The 22,853-nt window shown below is 61.8% G+C and overlaps 2 protein-coding genes across 5 annotated transcripts; one reads left to right on the top strand and one right to left on the bottom strand.

Annotated features, from left to right (window-relative positions):
- Positions 1-1,509: 1,509 nt before the first annotated feature.
- Positions 1,510-9,575, top strand: RAB3D (RAB3D, member RAS oncogene family). Of its 4 annotated transcripts, XM_089316462.1 has the most exons (6): positions 1,561-1,683; positions 3,263-3,348; positions 3,467-3,741; positions 5,073-5,191; positions 5,264-5,388; positions 7,359-9,575. In XM_089316462.1, the coding sequence occupies exons 3-6, from the start codon at positions 3,514-3,516 to the stop codon at positions 7,544-7,546; spliced, it is 660 nt and encodes a 219-aa protein (XP_089172588.1). In that variant the 5' UTR covers positions 1,561-1,683; positions 3,263-3,348; positions 3,467-3,513; the 3' UTR covers positions 7,547-9,575. The 4 variants fall into 4 exon arrangements, with proteins under 4 accessions (XP_069915209.1, XP_069915208.1, XP_069915207.1 ...); XM_070059108.2 differs by lacking the exon at positions 3,263-3,348 and having other exon boundaries at positions 1,510-1,631; XM_070059107.2 differs by lacking the exon at positions 3,263-3,348 and having other exon boundaries at positions 1,537-1,679.
- A 3,969-nt stretch (positions 9,576-13,544) lies between these two features.
- On the bottom strand, positions 13,545-21,397 carry TSPAN16 (tetraspanin 16). The gene is made up of 7 exons (XM_070059105.2): positions 21,183-21,397; positions 20,157-20,354; positions 19,296-19,370; positions 17,376-17,483; positions 16,399-16,551; positions 15,481-15,564; positions 13,545-13,726 (listed from the first exon to the last, which is right to left on the bottom strand). Exons 1-7 carry the CDS (start codon positions 21,249-21,251, stop codon positions 13,679-13,681), a joined length of 735 nt encoding a protein of 244 aa, XP_069915206.1. The 5' UTR covers positions 21,252-21,397; the 3' UTR covers positions 13,545-13,678.
- Positions 21,398-22,853: the final 1,456 nt, after the last annotated feature.

The raw sequence follows: 22,853 nt of genomic DNA, 5'->3' as shown, positions 1-22,853 counted from the left end.
CGGCTGGCGCGCTGTGGCCGGCACACTGCGCCAATCCGAAGCCAGGATCCAGGTGCTTCTCCTGGTCTCCCATGGGGTGCAGGGCCCAAGCACTTGGGCCATCCTCCACTGCACTCCCGGGCCACAGCAGAGAGCTGGCCTGGAAGAGGGGCAACCGGGACAGAATCCGGCACCCCAACCGGGACTAGAACCCGGTGTGCCGGCGCCGCAAGGCAGAGGATTAGCCTAGTGAGCCACGGTGCCAGCTAAGATTTTATTTATTTAAAGGAAGAATATATAGAGAGGTCTTCCAGCTGCTGGTTCACTCCCCAAATGGCCGGGGCTGGTCCAATCCAAAGCCAGGAACCAGGAGCTTCTGGGTCTCCCATGTAGTTCAGGGACCAAGGATTTGAGCCATCCATCATCTCCTGCCTTACCAGAGAGCGGGACCGGAAGTGGAGCAGCCAGGACTCGAACCAGCGTCCATATGGGATGCCGGCACTGCAGGTGGTGGCTTAAACCCTGCACCACAGCACCTGCTCCTGTGGCGTCTTAACTAATATGCCAAATGCCACGTCCACGCATTACATATTCCCCTCCTCACAGCCACAGTGAGAGTAGAGGCTGGCTGACGGGGCCCGGGAGACATTGGGCTGCTCGTTACTGGGGGTCTCCCAGCCCTTTCTAGCAAATGCACTTCATCCCCAGGCGGGCACTGGGCTGCGCTGGGGGGCAGGGGGCGCGTGCGGGATCAGAGAAGTGGAGCCCATATCACGTCCCCGGACCCCGTCCTGCTGGCTTGAAAAACAACCAGGACCCCACCGGGGCCTGGATACGGGTCTTTCTTTAGCAAAGTGCTGCACCTCCCATAGAGACAGCCACTGCAAAATTTTACAGAGCCTGGGGCCGGCGCTGTGGCGTAGCAGGTAAAGCTGCTATCCCATTTGTATGCCAGTTCGAGTCCTGGCTGCTCCACGATCCAGCTCCCTGCTGTGGCCTGGGAAAGCAGCAGAAGACGGCCCAAGTGCTTGGGCCCCTGCACCGGTGTGGGAGACCCGGAAGAAGCTCCTGGCTCCTGGCTTCTGCCTGGCTTAGCCCAGCCCTGGCTGTTGCGCCCATCTGGGGAGTAAACCAGAGGATGGAAGACCTCTCTCTCTCTCTCTCTCTCTCTCTCTCTCTCTCTCTCTTCTTTCTCTGTAATCTGACTTTCAAAGAAATAAATCTTTTTTTTAAAAAAAACTTTGCAAACTCCCAGTACCCTCACACAACCCTGCACCTGGTTTGGGCCCTTTGACGGATGCGAAACGTGGTGGGGCTGGGATTCGAAGCTGGGATCCAGAGTTTGCGCCGTTAACCGCTGGGCACAGAAGTCTGGGAAAATGGAATTAAAGGATAAAATTTGGTGCAAACCCCTTTTTATAATCCATGCTTAGGCCCCGCCCCGTCCCCCACTCGGCCCCGCCCCGTCTTCCCTGCGGAGCGGCCCCTCCTTTCCGAGCTGGGCGGAGCCCGTGCAGGATCCGGGTGGCTGCGGGCGGCGGTGGCGGCGGCGGCTGCGGCGGCTGCGGCGGCTGCGGAGCCGGGGTCTCGGCCGGGGCCAGGCTGCAGCGAGGTCGGCGTCGAAGTCCAGCGGGCAGCGGCCCCGACGCGAGGTGACCCCCTCGGAGGGCGTGCGCCTCGCCCCGCCCCTGCGCTTCCCGGCAGGTGCAGGGGACAGGGGGGCAGGGGGCGGGCCGGGGGCCTGGGGAACAAAGGCGGGGCTGCAGGGCCGCCTCTTCCTTCGCCCCCACCCAGCTGGGCTCAGCGGGCGAGCGCTCCTGGGGCGCGGGCGGACGGGGAGCCCAGCTGGGCACTTGCGAGGAGACCATATGGCGATGGGGGAAGCTGTGCACCGGCTGGGGTGCCCCAAATCCAGTGCCTGGGGACAGAGCTGAGCCCCCCGGACACCCTCACCTGGTGTCAGGCGTGAGGGAGGGGCGGCTGCTGCTGACAGGTGGACTGAAGCGGGGGTGTGGGGGCTTGGGGGCCCTGCCCCGCACGGCCTCCCGCCTCCAGCACCCCCCTCCTCGAACTCGTTCTCCCGGAACGCGGGGTGGGGCCGACTGGGTCCAAGTTTAAAATGAACAAAAGCCCCAAGGGCGGTTGAGAAATGGCTTTGCCAGGGCCTCCTGGCGTCCAGGCGGTCTGCAGTGTGCGGGGAGCCGCAGACACATCCCTGGGGCAGGAATGCGGGCTGAGGGTGCGTCCCGGAGCCAGACAGGGCACCGGGTGGGAGTGGGCGCGCGTCCCAGCAGCCCAGTCCCCGGGGGAGGTGGTCATGGTGCTTGTGTGTCAGGGGGGTGTGATGGCTGCTTCGTGGGGGGCTGGGCTGGCTTCCTTGGATTGAAGACTCTCACTCCTGCCTCCTTGGGCTGGGCTGGGCTGGGCTGAGTCAGCCTTGGCCGCATAGGCACAGGCCCAGCCTCTTTGGCAAATAAGAAACAGCAGGATCCACTTGGGGCTGGACCTGGGGGTTTCAACCTAGGCCGTATCCACAGAAACCCCCCCTTCACGCTGAAGGTGAGGGAGGGGGCTCATGGCTCGGCTTGGGTGGGGGCAGGGCAGGCGCCCCATCGGCGGACACCTGCCAAAGTCAATACCAAGGTCTTGATGGGGGGGGAGGCTCTAGACAGCTGGCAGTACCCCCCCCCACCTCACACCTGGGCCACGCCAGCTGCTCACAAGGGCGAAGTCCACACCTGCACCTCCTGCGGAGACAGCTGCTCTCCCAGGAGGCACCTGTGTGCCCACCCCTCCCTCTCCGCCCTGCCTTATTTGAAAAATATTGATTTATTGGGAAGGCAGAGTAACAGAGAGAGGGCAAGAGAGCGTCCATCTGTTGGTTCATTCCCCGAAGTGGCTGCAACAGCTGGGGCTGGGCCAGGTAGGAGCCAGGAGCTCCATCCGGGGCTCCCATGTGCATCCGCAGGGAGCTGGATTGGAAGTGGAGTGGCCAGGACTCCAACCAAGCCCTCCGATGTGGGAGGTGGGCATCCCAAGCAGTGGCTCAACCCGTGGCGCCACGAGACCCCCCACCCCCCACTCTGGCCTTGCATTTGAACTTTTCGCCAGGCGCACACTCGCCCCTAACAGCAAAGGACTTGCAGATGCAGAGAGCAACTGTATTTATTAGCCCTGTCTCCTCATCGCTATCAGCACGAATTAGCTCCCGTTGGAAGCTAATGGGACCTCCCCCAGGGTGGGCTTTTCCTGTCCCCCACACCTGTGTCTCTGCCAAGAGCAGGGCCTGGCACGGACAAGCCGCTCAAGGAGTGTTTGTTGAGTGAATCAAGAAACTCACTTTGGGCTCCCAGCCAAGCACCCTTGCAGGTAGCGACTCCGACCACACCTCCCGCCTCCCAGGGTCACCTGGTCTCCACGGGCTGGAGCCAGAACCTGAACCCGTTTCCCGGAGGGTACAGTAACTGGTGTTTGATTCCCCACTCAGGGCTGCGGTCTCTCTCTCCCTCTGGAGGCTTTCGGGGGGCCGCCGGGATGGCTTCTGCAGGAGACCCCCCCGCGGGCCCCCGGGACGCCGCAGACCAGAACTTCGACTACATGTTCAAGATTCTCATCATCGGCAACAGCAGCGTGGGCAAGACCTCCTTCCTGTTCCGCTACGCCGACGACTCCTTCACGCCCGCCTTCGTCAGCACCGTGGGCATCGACTTCAAGGTCAAGACCGTCTACCGCCACGACAAGAGGATCAAGCTGCAGATCTGGGTGAGGGTCCAGCCTCGGGGAGGGCTTCTGGGGGAGGGGCTGGGCATGAAGGGGAGTGGCATATTAGTTTTGAAACTTTTTTTCCTTCAATTTAACTATTTGAAAGGGAGGGAGGGAAGGAGGGAGAGAGGGGGGAAGAAGGGGGAGGGAGGGAGGTTGTCCATCCGCTGGGTCACTCCCCAAATGCCCACAACAGCCAGGGCTGGGCCAGGCTGACGCCAGGAGCCTGGAGCTCCATCCGGGTCTTCCACGTGGGTGGCGGGGGCCCAAGCACGTGGGCCGCCACCTGCTGCCTCCCAGGGTGCGTCAGCATGTGCCAGGATTAGTTGCAGGGCTGGGACTTGAACCCAGACACTGTAACCTCAGCTATGGGTGTCGCAAGTGGCTCCCGCCTGCTGTGCCTGGGCCGGGGGTGGTTCTATTCCCTGATGTCTGCTCACGGCACGTTTGAGGACCTGGTGACCTGGGTGCCGTCATAGAATCAAGCCCAGGGACCCCCGCGGAGCCTGCCCCTCCCTGCCCCAGCCCAACACGGTGTCAGGAGGCCACCCTCCGGCCCAGGCGGCTGCTGTTTGTGGTCTTGAAGTTGGTTTTTGGAAATGAGTTTCGGGGTCTACGAGAGGCCCAAGACCCTCATACTGGAAGCCCCTCAAGATCAAGGACGAATGCATGCCTCCACTATCAGACAGGGGCTATGAATGCAGACCTGGTCTCCACCAACAGACTAGAGCCTGTACTGGCAACGCGGGCCTCCACCATCAGACTGGGGCTGTGAGTGTAGACCCGGGTCTCCACCATCAGACTAGGGCCTGTACTGGCAACTCCGTGTCTCCACCATCAGACTGGGGGTGTGAATGCAGTCCCGGGTCTCCACCATCGGGCTGGGGCTGTGAATGTAGACCCAGGCCTCCACCATTAGACTAGAGGCTGTTCAGGGAGCTCCATGTCTCCACCATCAGACTGGGGCTGTGAGTGTAGACCCGGGGGCCTCCACCATTAGACTAGAGGCTGCTCAGGAAACTCCATGTCTCCACCATCAGACTGGGGCTGTGAATGTAGACCCGGACCTCCACCATTAGACTAGAGGCTGTTCAGGGAACTCCATGTCTCCACCATCAGACTGGGGCTGTGAGTATAGACCTGGGCCTCCACCATTATACTAGAGGCTGTTCAGGGAACTCCATGTCTCCACCATCAGACTGGTGCTGTGAGTGTAGACCTCGGCCTCCACCATCAGACTAGAGACTGTGCAGGAAACTCTGTGTCTCCGCCATCAGACTGGGGCTGCGGGGCGGGGCCCTGGGCGGCCCCTGACGCCGCTGTCTCCCCAGGACACGGCCGGCCAGGAGCGGTACCGCACCATCACCACGGCCTACTACCGCGGGGCCATGGGCTTCCTGCTCGTGTATGACATCGCCAACCAGGAGTCCTTCAACGCCGTGCAGGACTGGTGAGTGCTTGCTGACCCCTGACCCCTGCCCTCTGCCCCGACGCCCTCCGTCTCACAGCCCGCACTCCGCAGGGCCACGCAGATCAAGACCTACTCCTGGGACAACGCCCAGGTCATCCTGGTGGGCAACAAGTGTGACCTGGAGGACGAGCGGGCCGTGCCTGCCGAGGACGGCCGGAGGCTGGCCGACGACCTGGGTGAGTGCGGGCCCCGGCCCTGCGCCTGCCTGCCCCCCGCGAGGCCCACGTCCAGCCACGGTGCAGGCCCCGGCCCTGTGCCTGCCTGCCCCCCGCAAGGCCCATGTCCAGCCACGGTGCCCAGCCGTCCCTGTCGGACTTCATAGAATTCACCCCCGGGAGCTCCCGGCTGCCCACACCCTGGAACCTGGTGGTTTTGCCTTGCGCTCCTCCGATGGGGTGGGGGTGGGGGGCTGGCCTGTGGCACCGCACGTTAAGCCCCAGCGGTGACGCCACCATCCCGTCTCAGAGCCCTGTCCAAGTCCCGGCTGCTCCTCTTCCGATCCAGCTCCCTGGGAGAGCAGCAGGCGATGGCCCTAGTGCCCGGGTCCCTGCACCTGCGCGGGAGACCCGGATGGAGCTCCTGGCTTCTGCCTGGCCCAGCCCTGGCCGTTGCTGCCATTTGGGGAGTGAACCAGCGGACAGAGACCTCTCTGCCTCTCTCTCTCCCTCTTCATCTGTCATGCTGCCTCTCAGATAAATAAATAAATCTTTAAAAAATAATTGGTGCAGGGGGTTAGGCAGTAGGCCCAGGAGTAAAAATGCCAGTTAAGATGCCGACATCCCCCGAGGGCCTGGGTTCGGTTCCCAGCTCCGGCTCCCGGCTCCCGCTCCCTGCTAATGCAGGCCCTGGGAGGCAGCAGTGACGGCTGCAGTTCCCGCACCCGCACAGGAGACCTGGGAGGAGCTCCCAGCCCCTGGGTTCAGCCCGGCCCAGCCTTGGCCATTCACGGATTTGGAACATGAGCCAGATCTCTCTCTAGCTGTCAAATACACTAATCTTTTGAAGATTTATTTTATTTACTGGAAATGCAAAGTGACAGAGAGAGAGAGAGAGAGAGAGAGAGGGAGATCTTCCGTCTGCTGGTTCACTCCCCAGATGGCTGCAATGGGCCAGGCCCAAGCCGGGAGCCAGGAGCCCCATCCGGGTCTCCCACGTGGGTGCAGGAGCCCCAGCACTTGGGCCATCTTCCACTGCCTTCCCAGATGCATCAGCAGGGGGCTGGATCGGAAGTGGAGCAGCTGGGACTCGAACCGGCACTCTGACACGGGATGCCGGCCTCGCAAGTGGTGGCCCGGCCTGCTGTGCCGTAGCGCTGGCCCAGGGGATGGCGATGTTGTTACAACAGAGTGTGTGTGTGTGTATGATTGTGTATATATATGTCTGTGTGCATACGTGTGTATATATGTAGCTATGTGTGTCTCTTTGTGGGTATGGTGTCTGCATATATGTTTGCATGTATGTGTCTATGTGTCTGTGTGCATATGTGTTTGTGCGTGTATGTGTTGCTGTGTGTGTGTGTATTATCTGTGTATGTCTCTGTGTGTACGTGTATCTGTGTGCGTGTATATGTGTGTATGTGTCTCCTCTGGTCTCCCACTTCCTAAAACTTTTAAAGCATTTGTATTTACTTAAAAGGCAGAAAGACAAAGCAATAGAGATTCCCCAGTGTGCAACGGCCAGTGCTGGGCCAGGCTGAAGCCGGGACCCAGGAGCTCCATCCGGGTCTCCCACGTGGGTGGCAGGGCCCCGGGGACTTGGGCCACCGCCTGCTGCCTCCCAGGGTGCACCTCAGCGGGGGGCCGGAGCCCCAGTGTGGGGCTCCCAGGCTGCATATTAACTGCTGTGCCAAACGCCCGCCCTCGGCTCCACCCCAGAAGCCCAGAGAAGGGGCCAGCGTTGTGGCACAGCAGGCGAAGCCCCTGCCTGCCACGCCGGCGTCCCATCTGAGTGCCATTGCACAGACGAGCAAACCGAGGCTAAGACGCTCAACCCAGGTCCCACCGCGGTATGCAGGGTAGAAGCCGGCTTAGCACCACAGCCGAGGTTCCAGCTCAGGCCCTGGCCCCTTGGGGGGGGGGGGGGAGGGGGCGGGGTGTCTCAGCAGCTGTTTTCCACCCCCCTCCCCCACCCGTACATGTGCGTCCAGGTTTCGAGTTCTTTGAGGCCAGCGCGAAAGAAAACATCAACGTGAGACAGGTCTTCGAGCGCCTGGTGGACTCCATCTGCGAGAAGATGAATGAGTCGCTGGAACCCAGCTCCAGCCCCGGCAGCAACGGGAAGGGCCCCGCCCTGGGGGACGCCCCGCCCCCGCAGCCCAGCAGCTGTGGCTGCTAGAGGTGGTCCCAGCCGCCCCCCCCAGCCCAGCCCAGCCCAGAGACTGTGAGCAGGCGTGCACCACAGGGGCTGGATCCGAGCTCTGGGCTCCCCGTTCCCTCCCGTCCTCCCCCCAGCTCCTGCATGCCTGGCCCTCCCTGTGCTCCAGGACCACCAGACCCCCCGGGGGGGGCACTCCGCCCCGCCTTGCAGCCCCCCCCCGGGTGGGGGCAGGGGCTTGCTGCTTTCCCAGGCAGCCACCAGAGGGAGGGGGGCCTCCATGGTGACTTTGGCTGTGCCCTGGGCATGGACTGGCGCCACAGATGTGGCCTTGTGCTGGGTGGGTCGTCCGGGTTCATCCTGCAGGCGGCTCCGGTTTCTCAGGACCCCTCCCGCCAACCCTTGCACCTGCCCCGTGGATTTCAGACCCCAAGGGCTCCAAGACCGGAAGCAGGTGTCGGCCCAGGCAGCCCCCGCTTAAGGCTTTCTGAAATCAGTATTAGCCCAGCACGGCCCTTTACAAGGGGCCAGGGCGTCCGAGACCCCTGTCCCCGGCTTCAGGACCCCCACAAGTGCCTTCCACGCTTCGCCACGACTCGCCGGAACCTACCACTGTGCTCGCTGGTTCCCCCACGGCATCTCCAGCCTGGACCTGAATTCTAGAATAGTCTGGCTGCATCAGGCAGGATGGAGAATTCGCTGGCCCCTAGCATTCCCGCGCATGCGGTTTTCGGCCAGGAGTTGACCTCCGAGCCCAGAGGCTGGGCCCCTTCCTGTCCGGGCCTCACTGTGCGGTTTGAAGCAAGATCTTTCCAAACCTGACATCCTGCTAGGAAAGGGAGTTGAGCAAGTCTACACAGCACTTGCCTGGTGAATTTCTGATGTAAGGGCAGGGCTCCCCCAGTGGGAATGCCCTTGGGGACCCCCGGGTGGGTTTCCCGAGCTGTGTCCTCGGCAGGATCCAGTCAGTGACTTTTTCTTTTTAAGCTAATGGAGGAGTTGGGGTTGGGCGAGAGGAGTGAGGAAGCAGGGTTTGCCAATTGCATGTTGTAGACATCGCATGGGAGAGGCAGGACCTGCGCTGGTGGGGGATGGGCTGAGGGACCTCTGCGGATTCCCCCAGCCTCTGCAGTTCGGCCTGCACCTGGGGGCCCTGGCTCAAGTTCAAATTTGTATCCAGGGAGCCCTGCTGAGCCCCTGCGGGGTTTGAACCTTCAAACATCAAAGTGAGACTGTCTCCTATCCCAATAAATTAGGTAACCCTGGTAACACGGGGCAGAGTGAACACAAAGCAAGGAGGGGCTCCGGGAAGTTGCCACGGGATCTGAATTTTTGTTGGTTGCTTCCACACAGAGAACGCAAGGCAGGCAGCTTGCTGGGAGCCCAGGGTCCAGCTGGCCGGTCTTTGCATGCAACCAGAGCAGCTTTGGCTGCACCTTGCACTCCTCCTGAGCTTTCTGGTTGGGCAGGATTTTTCAACAAAGTAGCCACAGAGAGGGAGGGGGAGAGAGCGCCTTGGGGGTTCTCTCCAGACTGGAAGTAATGTATGACAATGTATTTTTTTGTTGTTGTTTGTTTTCTTCTAAAATAAGACAAGGCTTTCATTTTATGATGGGGGGTGGGGTGGGGGACCACCATCCAGAGGGTCTCCGGGGATCCAAAACCAAAGTCCCGGCACCCATCACAGCCGGGGGAGGAGGTTGAGTTTGGAGAGAAAATTAAACCAAAGGCCGTGGGAAAAATCCCTCCCCAGCGCCCCCGGTGCGGAGGGGAGGGGCCACCACCTGCCAGTGCCTTCTTATCAGGAGCTGTTGGCAGCCCCTGTTCCTGGGCTGTGAGGTTTAGGGCTTTTTTTTTTTTTTTTTTTTTTTTTTTTGCTTTCTTTTTGGCTTCTTTGGGAATTCGTGTCCTCGCTTTCCCACTCCACTTAAAACAACGAGTCAGCGAAGAAACTCGGTCTGCGTGTGTGTGTGTGTGGGGGGGGGTCGGTTCTGCCTCTGGCTGCTGGTCCCCGCCCGCCCGGCGCAGAATTAAAGCTGCCTCCTCCAAACGCCTTGGTGGTTGATTTCCATTCGTGATGCGGGGCGGGGCTCCAGACAGGGCTGTTCAACCGGGCAGTGCAGTGTCCATCCCACTGAGTCTAGAAAGTTCTACAGCGAGATCAGTGTTTGCCCAGCAAACCCCGGTAAGAAGTCTGTGCGCGACGCTAGCGGAACACCCACTCGTAATGATGAAAAGGTTTCTTCTGGCTCCAGTTCTGGGAGCAGAAGGCCGAGGGGCTGCTCTGTGTGTGGTGATGGCCCGAGAGACGGAGCGTGGGTGCCGCCGTCTCTCCTGTCTCTGGGTCTTACGTGTTTTTTCCTCATTTGAGAGGTAGAGATTTTCTGTCTGCTGCTTCACTCCCCAAATGCCCACATCAGCCAGGGCTGGGCCAGGACGAAGGCAGGAGCCAGGGGCTCCATCCGGATCTCCCACGTGGGTGGCAGGGCCCCAAGCCCTTGAGCCATCACCTGCTGCTTTCCCAGGGTGTTCGTGGATCAGAGGCAGAGCAGCCAGGACGCTGACAGGGTGGGATGTGGGCACCCCCAGCAGCAGCTTAACCGGCCGCACTGCAACGCTGGCCCCTCTCCCAGCTATGCTGAGATACACAGTGAAGTGGGAACCAAGGCAAGGAGCCCTACGGTGCCGTGGACACCGGCAGCTCTTCCTCCTGCCCAGCTGCACGCCTGGGAAGGCAGGAGCTTGGGTCTTGTTCACCGCCACGCCCAGCTTTGTTTCTGACGGCTGTTTAATAAAAAAAAAATTTGGTCTCCACTGCTTCCTGGCAAGCAGGTCTGAAAACTCTTGCAGTCGCTGGGGAGAGATAAAAGCGTCTTTTGTATGCTGATGAGGTGGCAGGGGGTGGGGACTTCATGCCAAAGAGACAGAAGCAGGATGAGAGGGGTGGAGTGGGGTGGGTGCTGGGCACAGTGGGTCAGATGCCCCCATCCCACATCAGAGGGCCTGGGTTCGAGTCCTGGTTCTCCTCCTGACTCCAGCTCCCTGCTATTGTCACCCTGGGAGACACAGGTGATGGCTTCAGTACCTGGGCCCCTGCCGCCCACAGGGGAGACCCGGATGGAGCTCCTGGCTCCTGGCTCAGGCTGGTCCAGCCCTGGCTGTTGCAGCCATTTGGAAAGTGAATCAGCGGATAGATCTCTCTCTCTCTCTCTCTCTCTCTCTCTCTGTCTGCCTTTCAAATGAATATTTTAAAAATATTTTTCATCTTCTTAGAGATATCGGTCAGAACCTGCTAGACCACAGAGGCCTGACGGAACCCGTCAGGTCCCTGGGCCTGATCCCCAGCGCCTAATGAAACCGGGTGCACAGGGATCATCTACAAACTACTGGAATGTTTCTTGCTTGGGAAAGCCTCGCACCCGGGCGGTTCCCAACTGCTAAGACCATGGTGCACTGCGCGCGGTCAGCTTCACCGGGCGGCCTCTCTGCACACCCCCCACCCACCTTGTCGGGGTCCCTGCAGTGCTCTGCCCCTCCCCCAACAAGCCCCTTAAGAAGGGGCCCTGCCTGCTTCAGACCCCTGCCCTCTGTCCCAGCAGGCTCGACCCCACTCTCTTTACCCCCCCCCCCCAGCCTGTTCCCCTGAAATAAAGCCTTCTCTAACTAGCTGCCTCCTCACCTCCTTCCAACCCTAAAATCCCAGAACTGAACATCTTCCATCCACTGGGTCACACTCCAAATGGCCACAGCAGCCAGGGCTGGGCCGGGCAGAAGCCAGGATGGAGGCCCAGGAGCTCCATCCGGGTCTCCCACAGGAGTGGCCCGGGTACCTGAGCCAGCACCGTTGCTGCCTCCCAGGGCGCGCATGCGCAGGGAGCTGGCATGGGGCAGAGCTGGGACTTGAACCCTGGCGCCCAGTGTGGGATGTGGGCATCCCCAGTGGCCTCTTGATCGCTGCCACAGACTCATCACCATGGTGACAGCCGGCTGTCGGGCCCTGTGTTGGGGGTCCTGAGACCACCAGGAGCCTGCTTTGCCTTCATCAGGCTGTTGTATCACTGACCAATCCAAGGAGAGCCATGGGCACTGTGGACCAATCACGGGCCTGCACACACAAGCTGAACACGCCCCTCCCAGCTGCGGCTTCAGTCTGTAGCATCCCTCACCCTGGCGCCCTCGGGAGCCAGGGATTAAGCAATGGTTGCCTGGACTCCCTGCTGTCTTGCTCGGTGAATGGACCCAGGTTTGTGGATTCTGTACACCACCAGCTCCGATGAAAGGGAAAGAGAGAGAGAGAGAGCTTCCATCCACTTGTTCCCTCCCCAAATGGCCGCAACAGCCAAGGCTGGGCCAGGCTGAAGCCAGGAGCCTGGAGCTCCTTCTGGGTCTCCCATGTGGGTACAAGGGCCCAAGGACTTGGGTCCATCTTCCACTGCTTTCCCAGGCCACAGCAGAGAGCTGGATCAGGAGCTGGAAGAGGAGCAGCCGGGACCAGAACCAGCATCCATATGGGATGCTGGCGGTTCAGGCTGGGGCATTAACCCGCTGCGCCACAGCACTGGCCCCAGAGAATTTTATTTATTTGAGAGGTAGAGCTACAGACAGGGAGAGAGAGACATACACACACACACAGAGAAGAGAGAGAGAGAGGTCTTCCATCCACTGGTTCACTCCCCAGTTGGCTCCAATGGCCAGAGCTGTGCTGATCCGAAGCCAGGAGCCAGGAGCTTCCTCCAGGTGTCCCACATAGGTGCAGGGCTCCAAGCACTTGGGCCATCTTCTACTGCTTTCCCAGGCCATAGCAGAGAGCTGGATTGGGAAAGGGGCAGCCAGGACTCGAACTGGTGCCCATAAGGGATGCTGGCACTGCAGGCGGCGGCTTAGCCTACTACGCCACAGCACCAGCCCCCAACAGAGCCCCCCCCCCCTTTTTTTTTTTGACAGGCAGAGTGGACAGTGAGAGAGAGAGACAGAGAGAAAGGTCTTCCTTTTGCCGTTGGTTCACCCTCCAACGGCCGGCGCGGCCGGCGCGCTGTGGCCGGCGCACCGCGCTGATCCGATGGCAGGAGCCAGGAGCCAGGTGCTTTTCCTGGTCTCCCATGGGGTGCAGGGCCCAAGCACCTGGGCCATCCTCCACTGCACTCCCTGGCCACAGCAGAGGGCTGGCCTGGAAGAGGGGCAACTGGGACAGAATCCGGTGCCCCGACCGGGACTAGAACCCGGTGTGCCGGCGCAGAGCCCCTTTTAAGCAGCTTGTTGGGGGAGGGGCAGAGCACTGCAGGGACCCCGACAAGGTGGGTGGGGGGTGTGTCGAGAGGCCCCCTGGTGAAGCTGACCGTGCACAGTGCATGGTCTTAGCATTTGGGAACGTCCCGGGTGCGGGGCTTTCCTAAGCAAGGAACATTCCAGTAGCTTCGAGATGATCCATGTGTGCCTGGTTTCATTAGGCGCGGGGGATCAGGCCCAGGGACTTAACGGGTTCGGTCAGGCCTCATGGCCCAGCAGGCTCTCACACTTGGGAGCCCACATCCCATATGGGAGTGGACACTGGAGTGGACCCCGCTTCCTGCTCCTGCACCTGCCTACGACAGCAGGGGACGGGCTAGGCTGAAGCTGCGACAGCTGCATCCAGGTCTCTTCCCCCGGCCCCCCGGCCCCGTGGGGGGCAGGCACCCAAGAACTGGAGCCATCAGCGCTGCTGTCCCCCAGCGTGTGCGTTAGCAGGAAGCCAGGGACTTGGCCCATCCGCCACGGCTTTCCCAGGCGCATTGGCAGGGAGCTGGACCAGAAGTGGGGCAGCCCGGATTCAAACCGGCGCCTTTCTGGGGTGCTGGCACTGCAGACGGCCGCTCAACCTGCTCCGTCCGCCACAGCGCCGGCCCCCCAGCCCCAACCATTGCACCAAATGCCGCCCCTCTCTGCATGCATGGCCAGCCTCAGCCCTTCCATACGCCAGCGAGCAGCCTCCCCTCTGGCCATTCACAGCCAGCGTTAAAACTCAGGAGACGGAGTCTGGCGGGACAGGGGCTCCCGGCATTGTTTAATTATCGATCTCCCTTCCAGACGGAGTGAGTGCCACTGGGGAATAAAAGCGAAGCCACGCTCCCAGCAGGCGGGTGGGCCCCCGGGGCGCTGTCTTCTTCTTGCCGGGGCTCAGCCCAGCTTCACGAACAGCAGCAAGGTGGCCAGGATGCCTGGCAGCTGAAACGGGAGAAGGAGGAGACGCTGGACCAGCGTTGCAGAGCCCCGGACCGGGAAGAAACCAGAGATGCGGGCAGCGGGGCCATCTCCCAGCAGGGCGGAGCCGCTCTGCATCGCGCTGGGCCAGAGGACGCCCTCAGCCAGCATCCCATGCGGATGGAGGCCTCGTCCTGACATCCGTCAGATCCTGGCTCTCCCGCCAAGTCCTGAGGACTACATTTCCCACACACCCCTGCGCTTGGACTTCCTGTTAGATTTGACCAATAAGAAACCCCTACCTTCCGACTTCCTGTTAGGGCTGGCCAATAGGAAGCTCCTGCCCTCTGGATTGGACAATAAGAAGCCTTTACGGTTTGACTTCCTGTTAGGTTGAACCAATAGGAGGTCCTTACCGTCTGACTTCCTGTTAGGTTTGGCCAATAGGAGAGCGTGGGCCAGGTACTCCCGTCTCTCTCCGAGGTCCTCAGCGCTGTGTGACCACCGTGCGTCGGGCTTAGCTCTTGCCCGCATCCCCACTCCGTTGGTTTTTCAGAGAGCCCCCTTGTGCTGGGTCGCTGCCCTAAATGCTTGCGACAGCCAAAACCAGGAGCCGAGCGCTCCACCCCGATCTCCCACGTGGGGGGCGGGGACCCAGCTCCCGAGCCTTCACCTGTTTCCTCCCAGGTCCGCGTGAGCAGGAAGCTGGGCTCTCGCTCTGGAACCCAGCTGTGCCAGGATGGGATGGGGCATCTCCACCGGTGGGTTAACCGCTGGCCACATGCCCACCCCCACGTTGGGTGAACTTTCTATAGGGTGTGAGGTAAGGGTCACATGCCCACGGAGAGCCCGCGGCCCCAGCACGGTCCACTGACAAGTCTGCTCTCGCCTTGGCGTTGTCTGTGCGTCCTGATGTCTGATGTCTGATGTCTGAGTGAGCCAGTGAGCCAACCTTGCTCCTTTTTTTTTTTTTTTTTAAAGATTTTGTTTGAAAAGGGGGGGGGGGGCTTCCATCTGCTGGTTCCCTCCCCAAATGGCTGTATCGGCTGGGGCGGGGCCAGGCTGACTGCAGGAGCCAGGAGCTCCATCCGGGTCTCCCACGCAGGTGCAGGAGCCCCAGCACTTGGTCCATCTTCCACTGCTTTCCCAGGCCATAGCAGAGAGCTGGATGGGAAGTGGAGCAGCCGGGACTCGAACCAGCACCCGTACGGAAGCCGGGGCTGCAGCCGCAGCGTCAGCTGCTGCACCACGACGCCCGGCATTTGCTGGTGGTTAAGCTGCCACTGGCGATGCCTACAGCCCTAATCAGAGGCTCTGGGTTCAAATCCTGGCTCCACTTCCAATGCCAGCTCCCTGCTCAAGCACACCTTGTGTGCGAGGGACAGGCGCTGCCCCAAGTACTTGGGTTTCTGCCGCCCAGGTGGGAGACCTGGCTCTCGGCTTCAGCCTGGCCCAGCCAGGCCGTCCTATCACTGACCAGTCCAAGGAGAGACCTGCTTGTGAGCTGAGTGTGCACCCCAGGGCCTTTGCAGCTGTCTCCCCCTTGCCTTCCTCCCTCTACTCAAACGGCTTTCGCAAGGCGGCTGGTCACCTGCCACCTCCCCAGGGAGGCCCTCCTGGCTTCCTCCCCTTCCCCATCGTCGCCCTGTTTCTACTTCACCCGAATGCCCCACTCGAATGTCGGCTCCGCCACGGCGGGGGCATTTGTCTTATGTTCGCTGCCGTGCCAAACAGTGCACGGTATACAGTAGGTACTTAACACAAGAGCCAGGTCTTACCTGTATCACGGCTGCCCCCAGCGAGCCCCCGCATAGCATGAAGCTCTGAGCCTTGGTGATTTTCAGGAGCTTGGAGAAACAGCCCTGCGGACACGAACAGTTGGTCAGGGGCTGGGGCTGCCTCCACCATGCAGGCCACTCGGATTTCTCTCAAAGAGAAGGGCCTGGGTCTCTTCCCACCGGTTCTTCTCCCAGCTCTATCCCAGCGTCCTCCCTGGCTTCCTTGCTGCCCCCACACAGCGCACACCGCGTACCCCTCCCCCGCTCCGTGCTGCCAGCCTGTGTGATCTGGTGGGCTTCCCCGTGCCTCAGTATCCCCATTTACAAATGAGACCCACAGGCTCCGCCTCCCGGGGATTTTATGAGGATGAAAAGGATCCACATGGAGTACGTCGTCGTGGCCGGATCCATGGCTAGCGTCTGGCATCTTAGTTATCCCTGGGTGCTCTTTACATAGGAAAGCAGGGCCCGTGTGCATTTAGCACCTTCTCAGCCCTTTGTTTTCTCATTCCCTCTGCACTATTTTATCTATTAGGAGGCTGAAGCTCAGAGGAGTGGGAGACCAGCAGTTGGTGAGCGCCCTCCCTCTCTGGGTCGCTGGCAAGTCCGTCTTCTGGACACTTGGGCCACACGGTTCAACGGCCTTCCCCTCTACAGTGTTACATTGTTCGGCCGGTGCTGTGGCACAGGGGCTAAGCCACCACCTGCATCGCCGGCATCCCCTATGGGCGCCGGTTCGAGCCCCGGCTGCTCCACTTCCCATCCAGCTCCCTGCCGATGCGCCTGGGAAGGGAGTGGAGGCTGGCCCGAGTGCGCGGGCCCCTGCACCCACGTGGGAGACCCGGATGGAGCCACCCTCGAGTTCACTCCCGGGCTGGGAAGCCAGGAGCCGCGCCGCGCAGCCGAGCCCCGAGTTACCCCCCGGTGGATGACGGCCGTGGACGTGTTGCGCCCGTCGCAGGCCGCGGTGCCCATGTTTTTACAGCAGTCCCTGGGGTAGCTGTGGCCGGTGGTCTTCGCAAAGTTAGAGCCCGAGAAATCCGTGTAGTTGTTCACCCCGCAACACTTGAGCTGCAGACACAGGAGACCCAGGGGCAGGCGCTTCAGATCCGCGGGCCAACAGTCCGGCGGGCAACACGGGGACCGCAGCATCCCGCGTCAGGGGGGCCTCGCCCAGCCCCGAGCGCATGCGCATGCGCACCCTGGGAGGGCAGAGACCTGGGCCCCCGCCGCACCACGGGAGAGACCCGGGTGGAGCTCCTGGCTCTGAACTTGAGCCAGACCCGGTTATTGTGGCTGTTGTGGGCATTTGGGGAGTGAACCAGCGGATGGAAGGCCTCCTTCCATTTCCACTTCTCTCTCTCTCTCTCTCTCTCTCTCCCTCTCTCTCCCTCTCTCTCCCTCTCTCTCTCTCTCTCTCTCTCTCTCTCTCTCTCTCATAGGCCACCTTTCAAGTAGGTAGAAATAAAGAAATAAATACTGGCCAATGTTTGCATACATGTATGGACCGCGTGATGTCCAAACCGGATAAGCGCTATCTTTCACGTGTGTTTGAAAGACAGAGAGAGAGAGAGACCAACCGATTCCACCCACTGGTTCATTGCACAAGTGCCTGCAACAGCCCGAGGCCGGACCAGGCCAAAGCCAGGGGCCCTGAACTCCCTCCAGCTGTCCCACGTGGGGGGCAGGGACCCCCGTACCCCGGCCATCACCGCTGCCAGCCAGGGAGCGAGCTACTGTGAAGCTGGGTTGGGAGCAGCGGAGCCAGGACTCGAACCTGGCGCCCAGGTGGGTGTGTCCCAAGCTGTGGCTCATCCCCCCTCCCACCCCGTGAGGTCCAGGGACCCAAGGCTTTCTTATGGCGATGGCACCAGCTAGAATGTTGCGACCCCCACCTTCTCCATGACCAGGTTCCACTGTGTAGAATAGTCGTCGGGTTCGTTGTACCCTCTGTAATTCTTCCTCAGGGTCACGAAGGTGTGTTCCAAGGTCACGTCCCGCACCTGCCAGGCGAGACCGGAAGTGGGGGAGTGGGGCCGGAAGGGACTCGCGTCCACGGAGGGTGGGGTCTCTTGGGGGCTGGAGGAGGGATGTGGGGGCTTCCCTTGTGGTTCCTGTATTTTTGCTACTCTCTGATTGAAGGAAGAGGACCCGCCCCCGGCTGCCTGGGGGCCCTGAGCGGGGAACAGCGGGAGGTCTGGGGCATCTGGGCGTGTCCCATCCTAGATCTGCCTGAATCGGCTGCCTCCTGGAGCCGCCCACGGTGTGCTCCACCCACGATCTGGCTGGAACTCCGCGACAGAATTGAAAAATCTCATTTCCACCAGCTCAACCCCTCCCCCCCGCTCTCTGCACATCAGAGGCAAAATGAATTTGCTGGATTCAATTAAGAGTTCAAATAAAAATGTCTCCCACGCCCAAAGAGGGGAGCCCGGCGCGTGGCTGGGACTTGACAACACTGCGGGGAGGGGAGACGGGGAATGTCCCAGAATTTCCACCTTCTCCACGCCCGCCGACTCGGCCTGTGTCCCAGAGACAGGGTCTATGTGTGTCAGAGCGAGGCACATGTCCCCGCCTTTCTCCTGGCTGTGCGTCAGCAGAGGAGCGGGCGTTCCTGGGGCCGTGGCCTGGCCTGGCCTCGGAACCCCTGCGGCCCTGGGAGCAGCCCTCACCCAGTGGCCGATGGGAGTGGGGAAGATCAGTGCTCTGGGCAGACAGCCCCGGCTCAGCCCAGTGGCCCTCGCTGCCGCCTCCCGAGGGGTCGCCTCCTTTCTTTCCCTGCCCCCTCCAGAGGCCCCCGGCACCCTCTCCCCTGTTAACCGCGTGCCTTTGAATTCCTGTTTCAGGATCCAACACCAGGCCGGGACCGTTCCCCGTCAGGTGCACACACAGCCTTGGTCTTGTGCCCAAGCGCACTTGACTTTGTCAGGTGGATTTATTTTTTAAGATTTTATTTATTTGAGAGGTAGAGCCATGGACAGAGAAAGGGAGAGAGAGAGAGAGAGAGAGAGAGAGAGGTAGGTTTTCCATCTGCCGGTTCACTCCCCAAGTGGCCGCAACAGCCTCAGGCTGGACCAGGCCAGAGCCAGGAGCCAGGAGCTTCTTCCGGGTCTCCCATGCGGGTGCAGGGGCCCAAGGACTTGGGCCATCCTCCACTGCTTTCCCAGGCCACAGCAGGGAGTGGGACCCCGGGGGCCCAAAAGACTGCAAGCAGCTCAGTGAACATGGATGACAATCCATGCAATGGCACCGGTTCGAGTCCTGGCTGCTCCACTTCCAATCCCGCTCTCTGCTATGGCCTGGGAAAGCAGCAGGTGATGGCCCAAATGCTGGGGTCCCTGCTCCCACGTGGGAGACCCGGATGGAGCTCCTGGCTCCTGGCCCAGCCCTGGCCATTTGGGGTGCAGTGAACAGGAAGACAGAATCTCTCTCTCTCTCTCTCTCTCTCTCTCTCTCTCTCTCTGTCTTTCTGTCTTACTTTCTCTGTAACCCTGCCTTTCACATAAATAAATAACCCTTTTTTTTTTTTTTAAATCAAGATGGGCACCCTTTTGTGCCCCGCCCCACTTCCCGCACGGAACGAGGGAACGCACTGGGCAGGTTTTGGCGGCCGCGGGAGGGGAAGGCTGAGGCGTCCGGCTTTCTACGCCGTCTCTGGAGCGCGCCAGCTGTGCAGGGCCCTCGGGTTCCCTGCCCGCCTCCGGGTCTCCACTAGAGGGAGCCGAGGAGCTCGGGTCGCCTGTGGCGGGCAGCGGGGCGGGGCTCCTGCTGGTCCTGCGGGGGTTCTCTTGGGGAGGGGGCGGCGCCGTACTTACGATGGGGAGGAAGGCCAGGACCACCGTGGCGGCTGCGACTTCCACAATGATGATGATGACCGTGGACAGAAAGCACTGGAAGACACAGGGATGGGATGCCAGTGCCCCCGTGTCTTTTTTTGTTCTTTAAAATTTATTTTATTTAGTTGAAAGACAGTAAAAAAAAAAAAAAAGAAAAAAAGAAAGAAAAAAAAAGAAAAAAGAAAGAAAAAGAAAAAAACCTGCCCACCCAGATCCCCGTCTGTTCCCGCCACAGCCACCAGAGGGCGCATGTGAGTCCCGGGTCGCACACCCTCTGCCCCCTCTGCCTGGACCCCTGCACCGCCTGGCCCCCAGCCCCACCAGAGACTCCGTATCTGTGTCGAGAAATGCTTAGGAAAGGAAACTGGAGGGGTGGACCCTCAGGGAGGAGGAGGAGGGCGGCGGCCACGGGCTTTGGACAACCAAGGCCGCCCATGTCCTTTAAAAAAAAAAGTGGTTTATTTGAAAGGCAGAGTGATATGGAGAGAGAGCTTCTATCCGCTGGTTCACTAACTAGGAGCATACGGCCTGTGACCTTGGCAGGGGACAAGGTTGTCTGCAAGCTGAAGCCACTGCCTGCAAGGCCGGGGTCCCACGTGGGCAGGGGTTCGAGTCCCGGGTGCTCCTGGCTTCAGCCTGGCCCAGCCACGGCCATTGTGACCATTTGGAGAGTGAACCAGCGGATGCAAGGCCTCTCTGTGTGTCTCTCTGTCATGCTGCCTTCCAAATAATTTTTTTTTAAAGGAAAAGCCAGGCGCGGGCAGAGCAGCCAGCCCGTGCACGCCCAGGGGCTGGCGGCCGGGGCGGCAGCGTTGGGGGCCTGGCGCAGACCCCACTTACGAACAGGAGCGCGCCTCTGCTCTCCGTGGTGGCCCCGTACCAGCCGACCAGGCCCAGCGGGATGGCGACAGTGCCCAATACCAGGCACAGGCGGCCGACGTGCTGCAGGTACGCCGAGGACGCCCCGAGGACTGCGGTCAGCGTGGCCTCGCCGTGCGTGACGTCGACGCCCAGGCCAAGGAGAACGATGCCGGACACCTGCCAGGCAGAGAGGGGAGAGGGAGGAGGTGGGGTGCTGGGAGGTTGCCCCCAGAACCCACCCGGGGCGTGCGGGGGAGGGCTAGGGAGAGTAAAACCCCACAACGCCTGAGAGAGAGAGGTCTTCCATCTGCCCCCAAATGGCCGCAATGGCTGGGGTTAAGCCAGGCCCAGGCCAGGAGCCAGGAGCTCCATCCGGGTCTCCCACGTGGGTGCAGGGGCCCAAGCGCTTGGAACCGTCTTCCTCTGCTTTCCCAGGCCATAGCAGAGAGCGGGACCGGAAGTGGAGCAGCCGGGACTCGAACCAGCGCCCAAATGGGATACTGTTGTCACAGGCGGAGACTTCACTGACATCCCTTACTGAAAAACCCAGTTTGAGTGCGGCTGCTCCACTTCCGGTCCAGCTCTCTGCTGTGACCTGGGAAAGCAGTGGAAGATGGCCCAAGTGCTTGGGCCCCTGCACCTGCCTGGGAGACCCGGATGGAGCTCCTGGCCATGTGGGGAGTGAACCAGCAGGAGGACGCTCTCTCTGTGCGCCCCCCCCCCCCCCCCCCCGCCTTCCAGGAGAGAAGAATTCTGGCAGTGCCGGGGAGGAGTGAGCGCTGAGACGCGTGTGGGATGCCAGCAGGCGCGCGCTCCCCTGGCTCCTGCCCGGGGCCCAGCGCGGGGCCTGCACCTGCTCCCAGTATGCCCCGCGGCTGCGCTGCGCGCCCTGCCCTACATCCCTGCGGCTTCTCCGGGGACCACAGATCCCCGCGCCAATTTGGATCAGCTTATTTCTGTCTGTCGGGTGTGTGTGTGGGGGGGGGGGGGCTGTGACACACTTACAACCATGAGGCCGTTGAGTACAGACAAGAGCTTCTTGAGGGAAGAATACGGCGTGTGTATTTCAGCCATGGTGGTGCGCGCGCCCGCGGCTGTCAGGTCGGCATCTTCCTGCGCCGCTGGGCTTACGGTTCCCCCGGACGGCCCGGGCCCCACAGAGGGACACCCGAGTGGACTTCCCGTGTCCCCTCCCCCTTCTGTCCAGCTCCTGCGTGGCCTCCCCGGGCTGCCCAGGGGCCAGCTCAGGCCAGGTGCTGGGCTTTGTCACCTCACAATCAGGGCCTGGATCAAGGCACCAGGCCGGGAGACCGGTGCCCACTCCTCCTCCCCGCGACGTCCGCGCGTCTCAGGGCGCCCGGCTCCCGAATGGGATGAATTCCAAGTCGGCACGGCCCGTGGAAACCGCTGCAGCCGCGTGTTCCGTGGACCCAGGGCGCTGCCTTCCTTAGGTCGTTCTCGCCAGAGGGCTGGGTCTGGAAGCGGCTGGCTCTGCTCCTGGGTCACCCCGGGGACCCTTCCCCCGCCCCCAGCCCACCCTACCCCCTGGGTCGCCCCGGGACCCTAACCCCCCCCACCCCCTGGCCCACCCTACCCCCTGGGTCTCCAGGAGGACCCTTCCCCGCCCACCCTGCCCCCTGGGTCGCCCCGGGGACCCTTCCCCCGCCCCGGCCCACCCTTCCCCACCCTGCCCCCTGGGCCGCCCCGGGACCCTTGCCCTGTTCCCCCACCCCCCCGCCCCCTGGGCCGCCCCGGGGACCCTTCCCCCCCCTTCCCCCCTGGCCCACTCTGCCCCCTGGGCCGCCACGGGGACCCTTGCCCCGCCCCCCATCTGCCCCCTGGGTCGCCCGGGGGAACCTCCCCCCCCCCCCGCCTCGGGGACCCTCGCCCCACAGTGGCACCAGCGGGCCTGTGACCCTGCTTTCTTTAAATGTTTATTTGATTTTTTTTAAATCTGAAACGCAGAGAGACAAATAGAGAACTTCCACCGGCTGGTGCACGCCCGCAAATGCCCACAAGATCCAGGGCTGGGCCGGGCCAGGGGCCCGGGGGCCTGGAGCTGTCAGGGCGGCCTCCAGGGTGCTGGCTAGCGGGGAGCACCCGGGCCTTGAGCTGGAAGCCCGGGTAAGGGACGCTGGGGTCCTGGGAGGGCCGTGCGTCGGCTCGGGGGCTCGCTGGACCCTCATCTGCAGGGGGCTGGCGTGTCCAGGCCCTGGACGGCTGGAGAGCGCCAAAGGGCCGAAACTGCCCTCAATGGAGCAGGGCCGGTAGCGCCGCGCATGTGCAGTTAGAAGATGGAGGCGCAAAGGAGCATGGGAAAGGGCGAGGCGCAAAGGACAGCGGGAAACGTGCCCTCGAGAATGCCGGGAAACCCGGGTACCAAAGGAAGGTGGGAGGCGGAAAGCAAGACGCAAAAATCTGGGGAAATCGGCGCAAAGGGGCAGGGATAAGTGACAGCGCGGAGGTTGGTGGGGAGATGAGGGGCAAATACAAAGGGGCAGGTGGGAAGCAGAGGGTGGAGTGGACAGGAAACAGTGAGAGAGCCGAATGGAGGTCAGCGCGCCCCGGCCCCGCCCCGCCCCCCCGCGGCCCCGCCCCCGCCCCCGCCCCACAGCTCATAAAAGCCTTAGCCACGCCCCTGAACTTGTGCGCCCCCTGGTGGCAGCCATCGGAAGC

Source organism: Oryctolagus cuniculus, chromosome 16 (assembly GCF_051225735.1).
Source record: "Oryctolagus cuniculus isolate XC-2025 breed Fujian yellow rabbit chromosome 16, ASM5122573v1, whole genome shotgun sequence".
Taxonomy (NCBI): domain Eukaryota; kingdom Metazoa; phylum Chordata; class Mammalia; order Lagomorpha; family Leporidae; genus Oryctolagus; species Oryctolagus cuniculus.
This window is presented reverse-complemented; position numbering and strand designations above follow the sequence as displayed.

Coding starts and splice junctions, on each gene's coding strand:
- RAB3D (XM_070059108.2), top strand. CDS start 3,514: ATGGCTTCTGCAGGAGACCCCCCCGCGGGCCCCCGGGACGCCGCAGAC. Junction 5,192..5,263: donor TTCAACGCCGTGCAGGACTG/GTGAGTGCTTGC, acceptor CGCACTCCGCAG/GGCCACGCAGATCAAGACCT. Junction 5,389..7,358: donor GAGGCTGGCCGACGACCTGG/GTGAGTGCGGGC, acceptor ATGTGCGTCCAG/GTTTCGAGTTCTTTGAGGCC.
- TSPAN16 (XM_070059105.2), bottom strand. CDS start 21,251: ATGGCTGAAATACACACGCCGTATTCTTCCCTCAAGAAGCTCTTGTCT. Junction 20,355..21,182: donor TACTCAACGGCCTCATGGTT/GTAAGTGTGTCA, acceptor TCTGCCTGGCAG/GTGTCCGGCATCGTTCTCCT. Junction 17,484..19,295: donor TCCTGGCCTTCCTCCCCATC/GTAAGTACGGCG, acceptor CTCGCCTGGCAG/GTGCGGGACGTGACCTTGGA.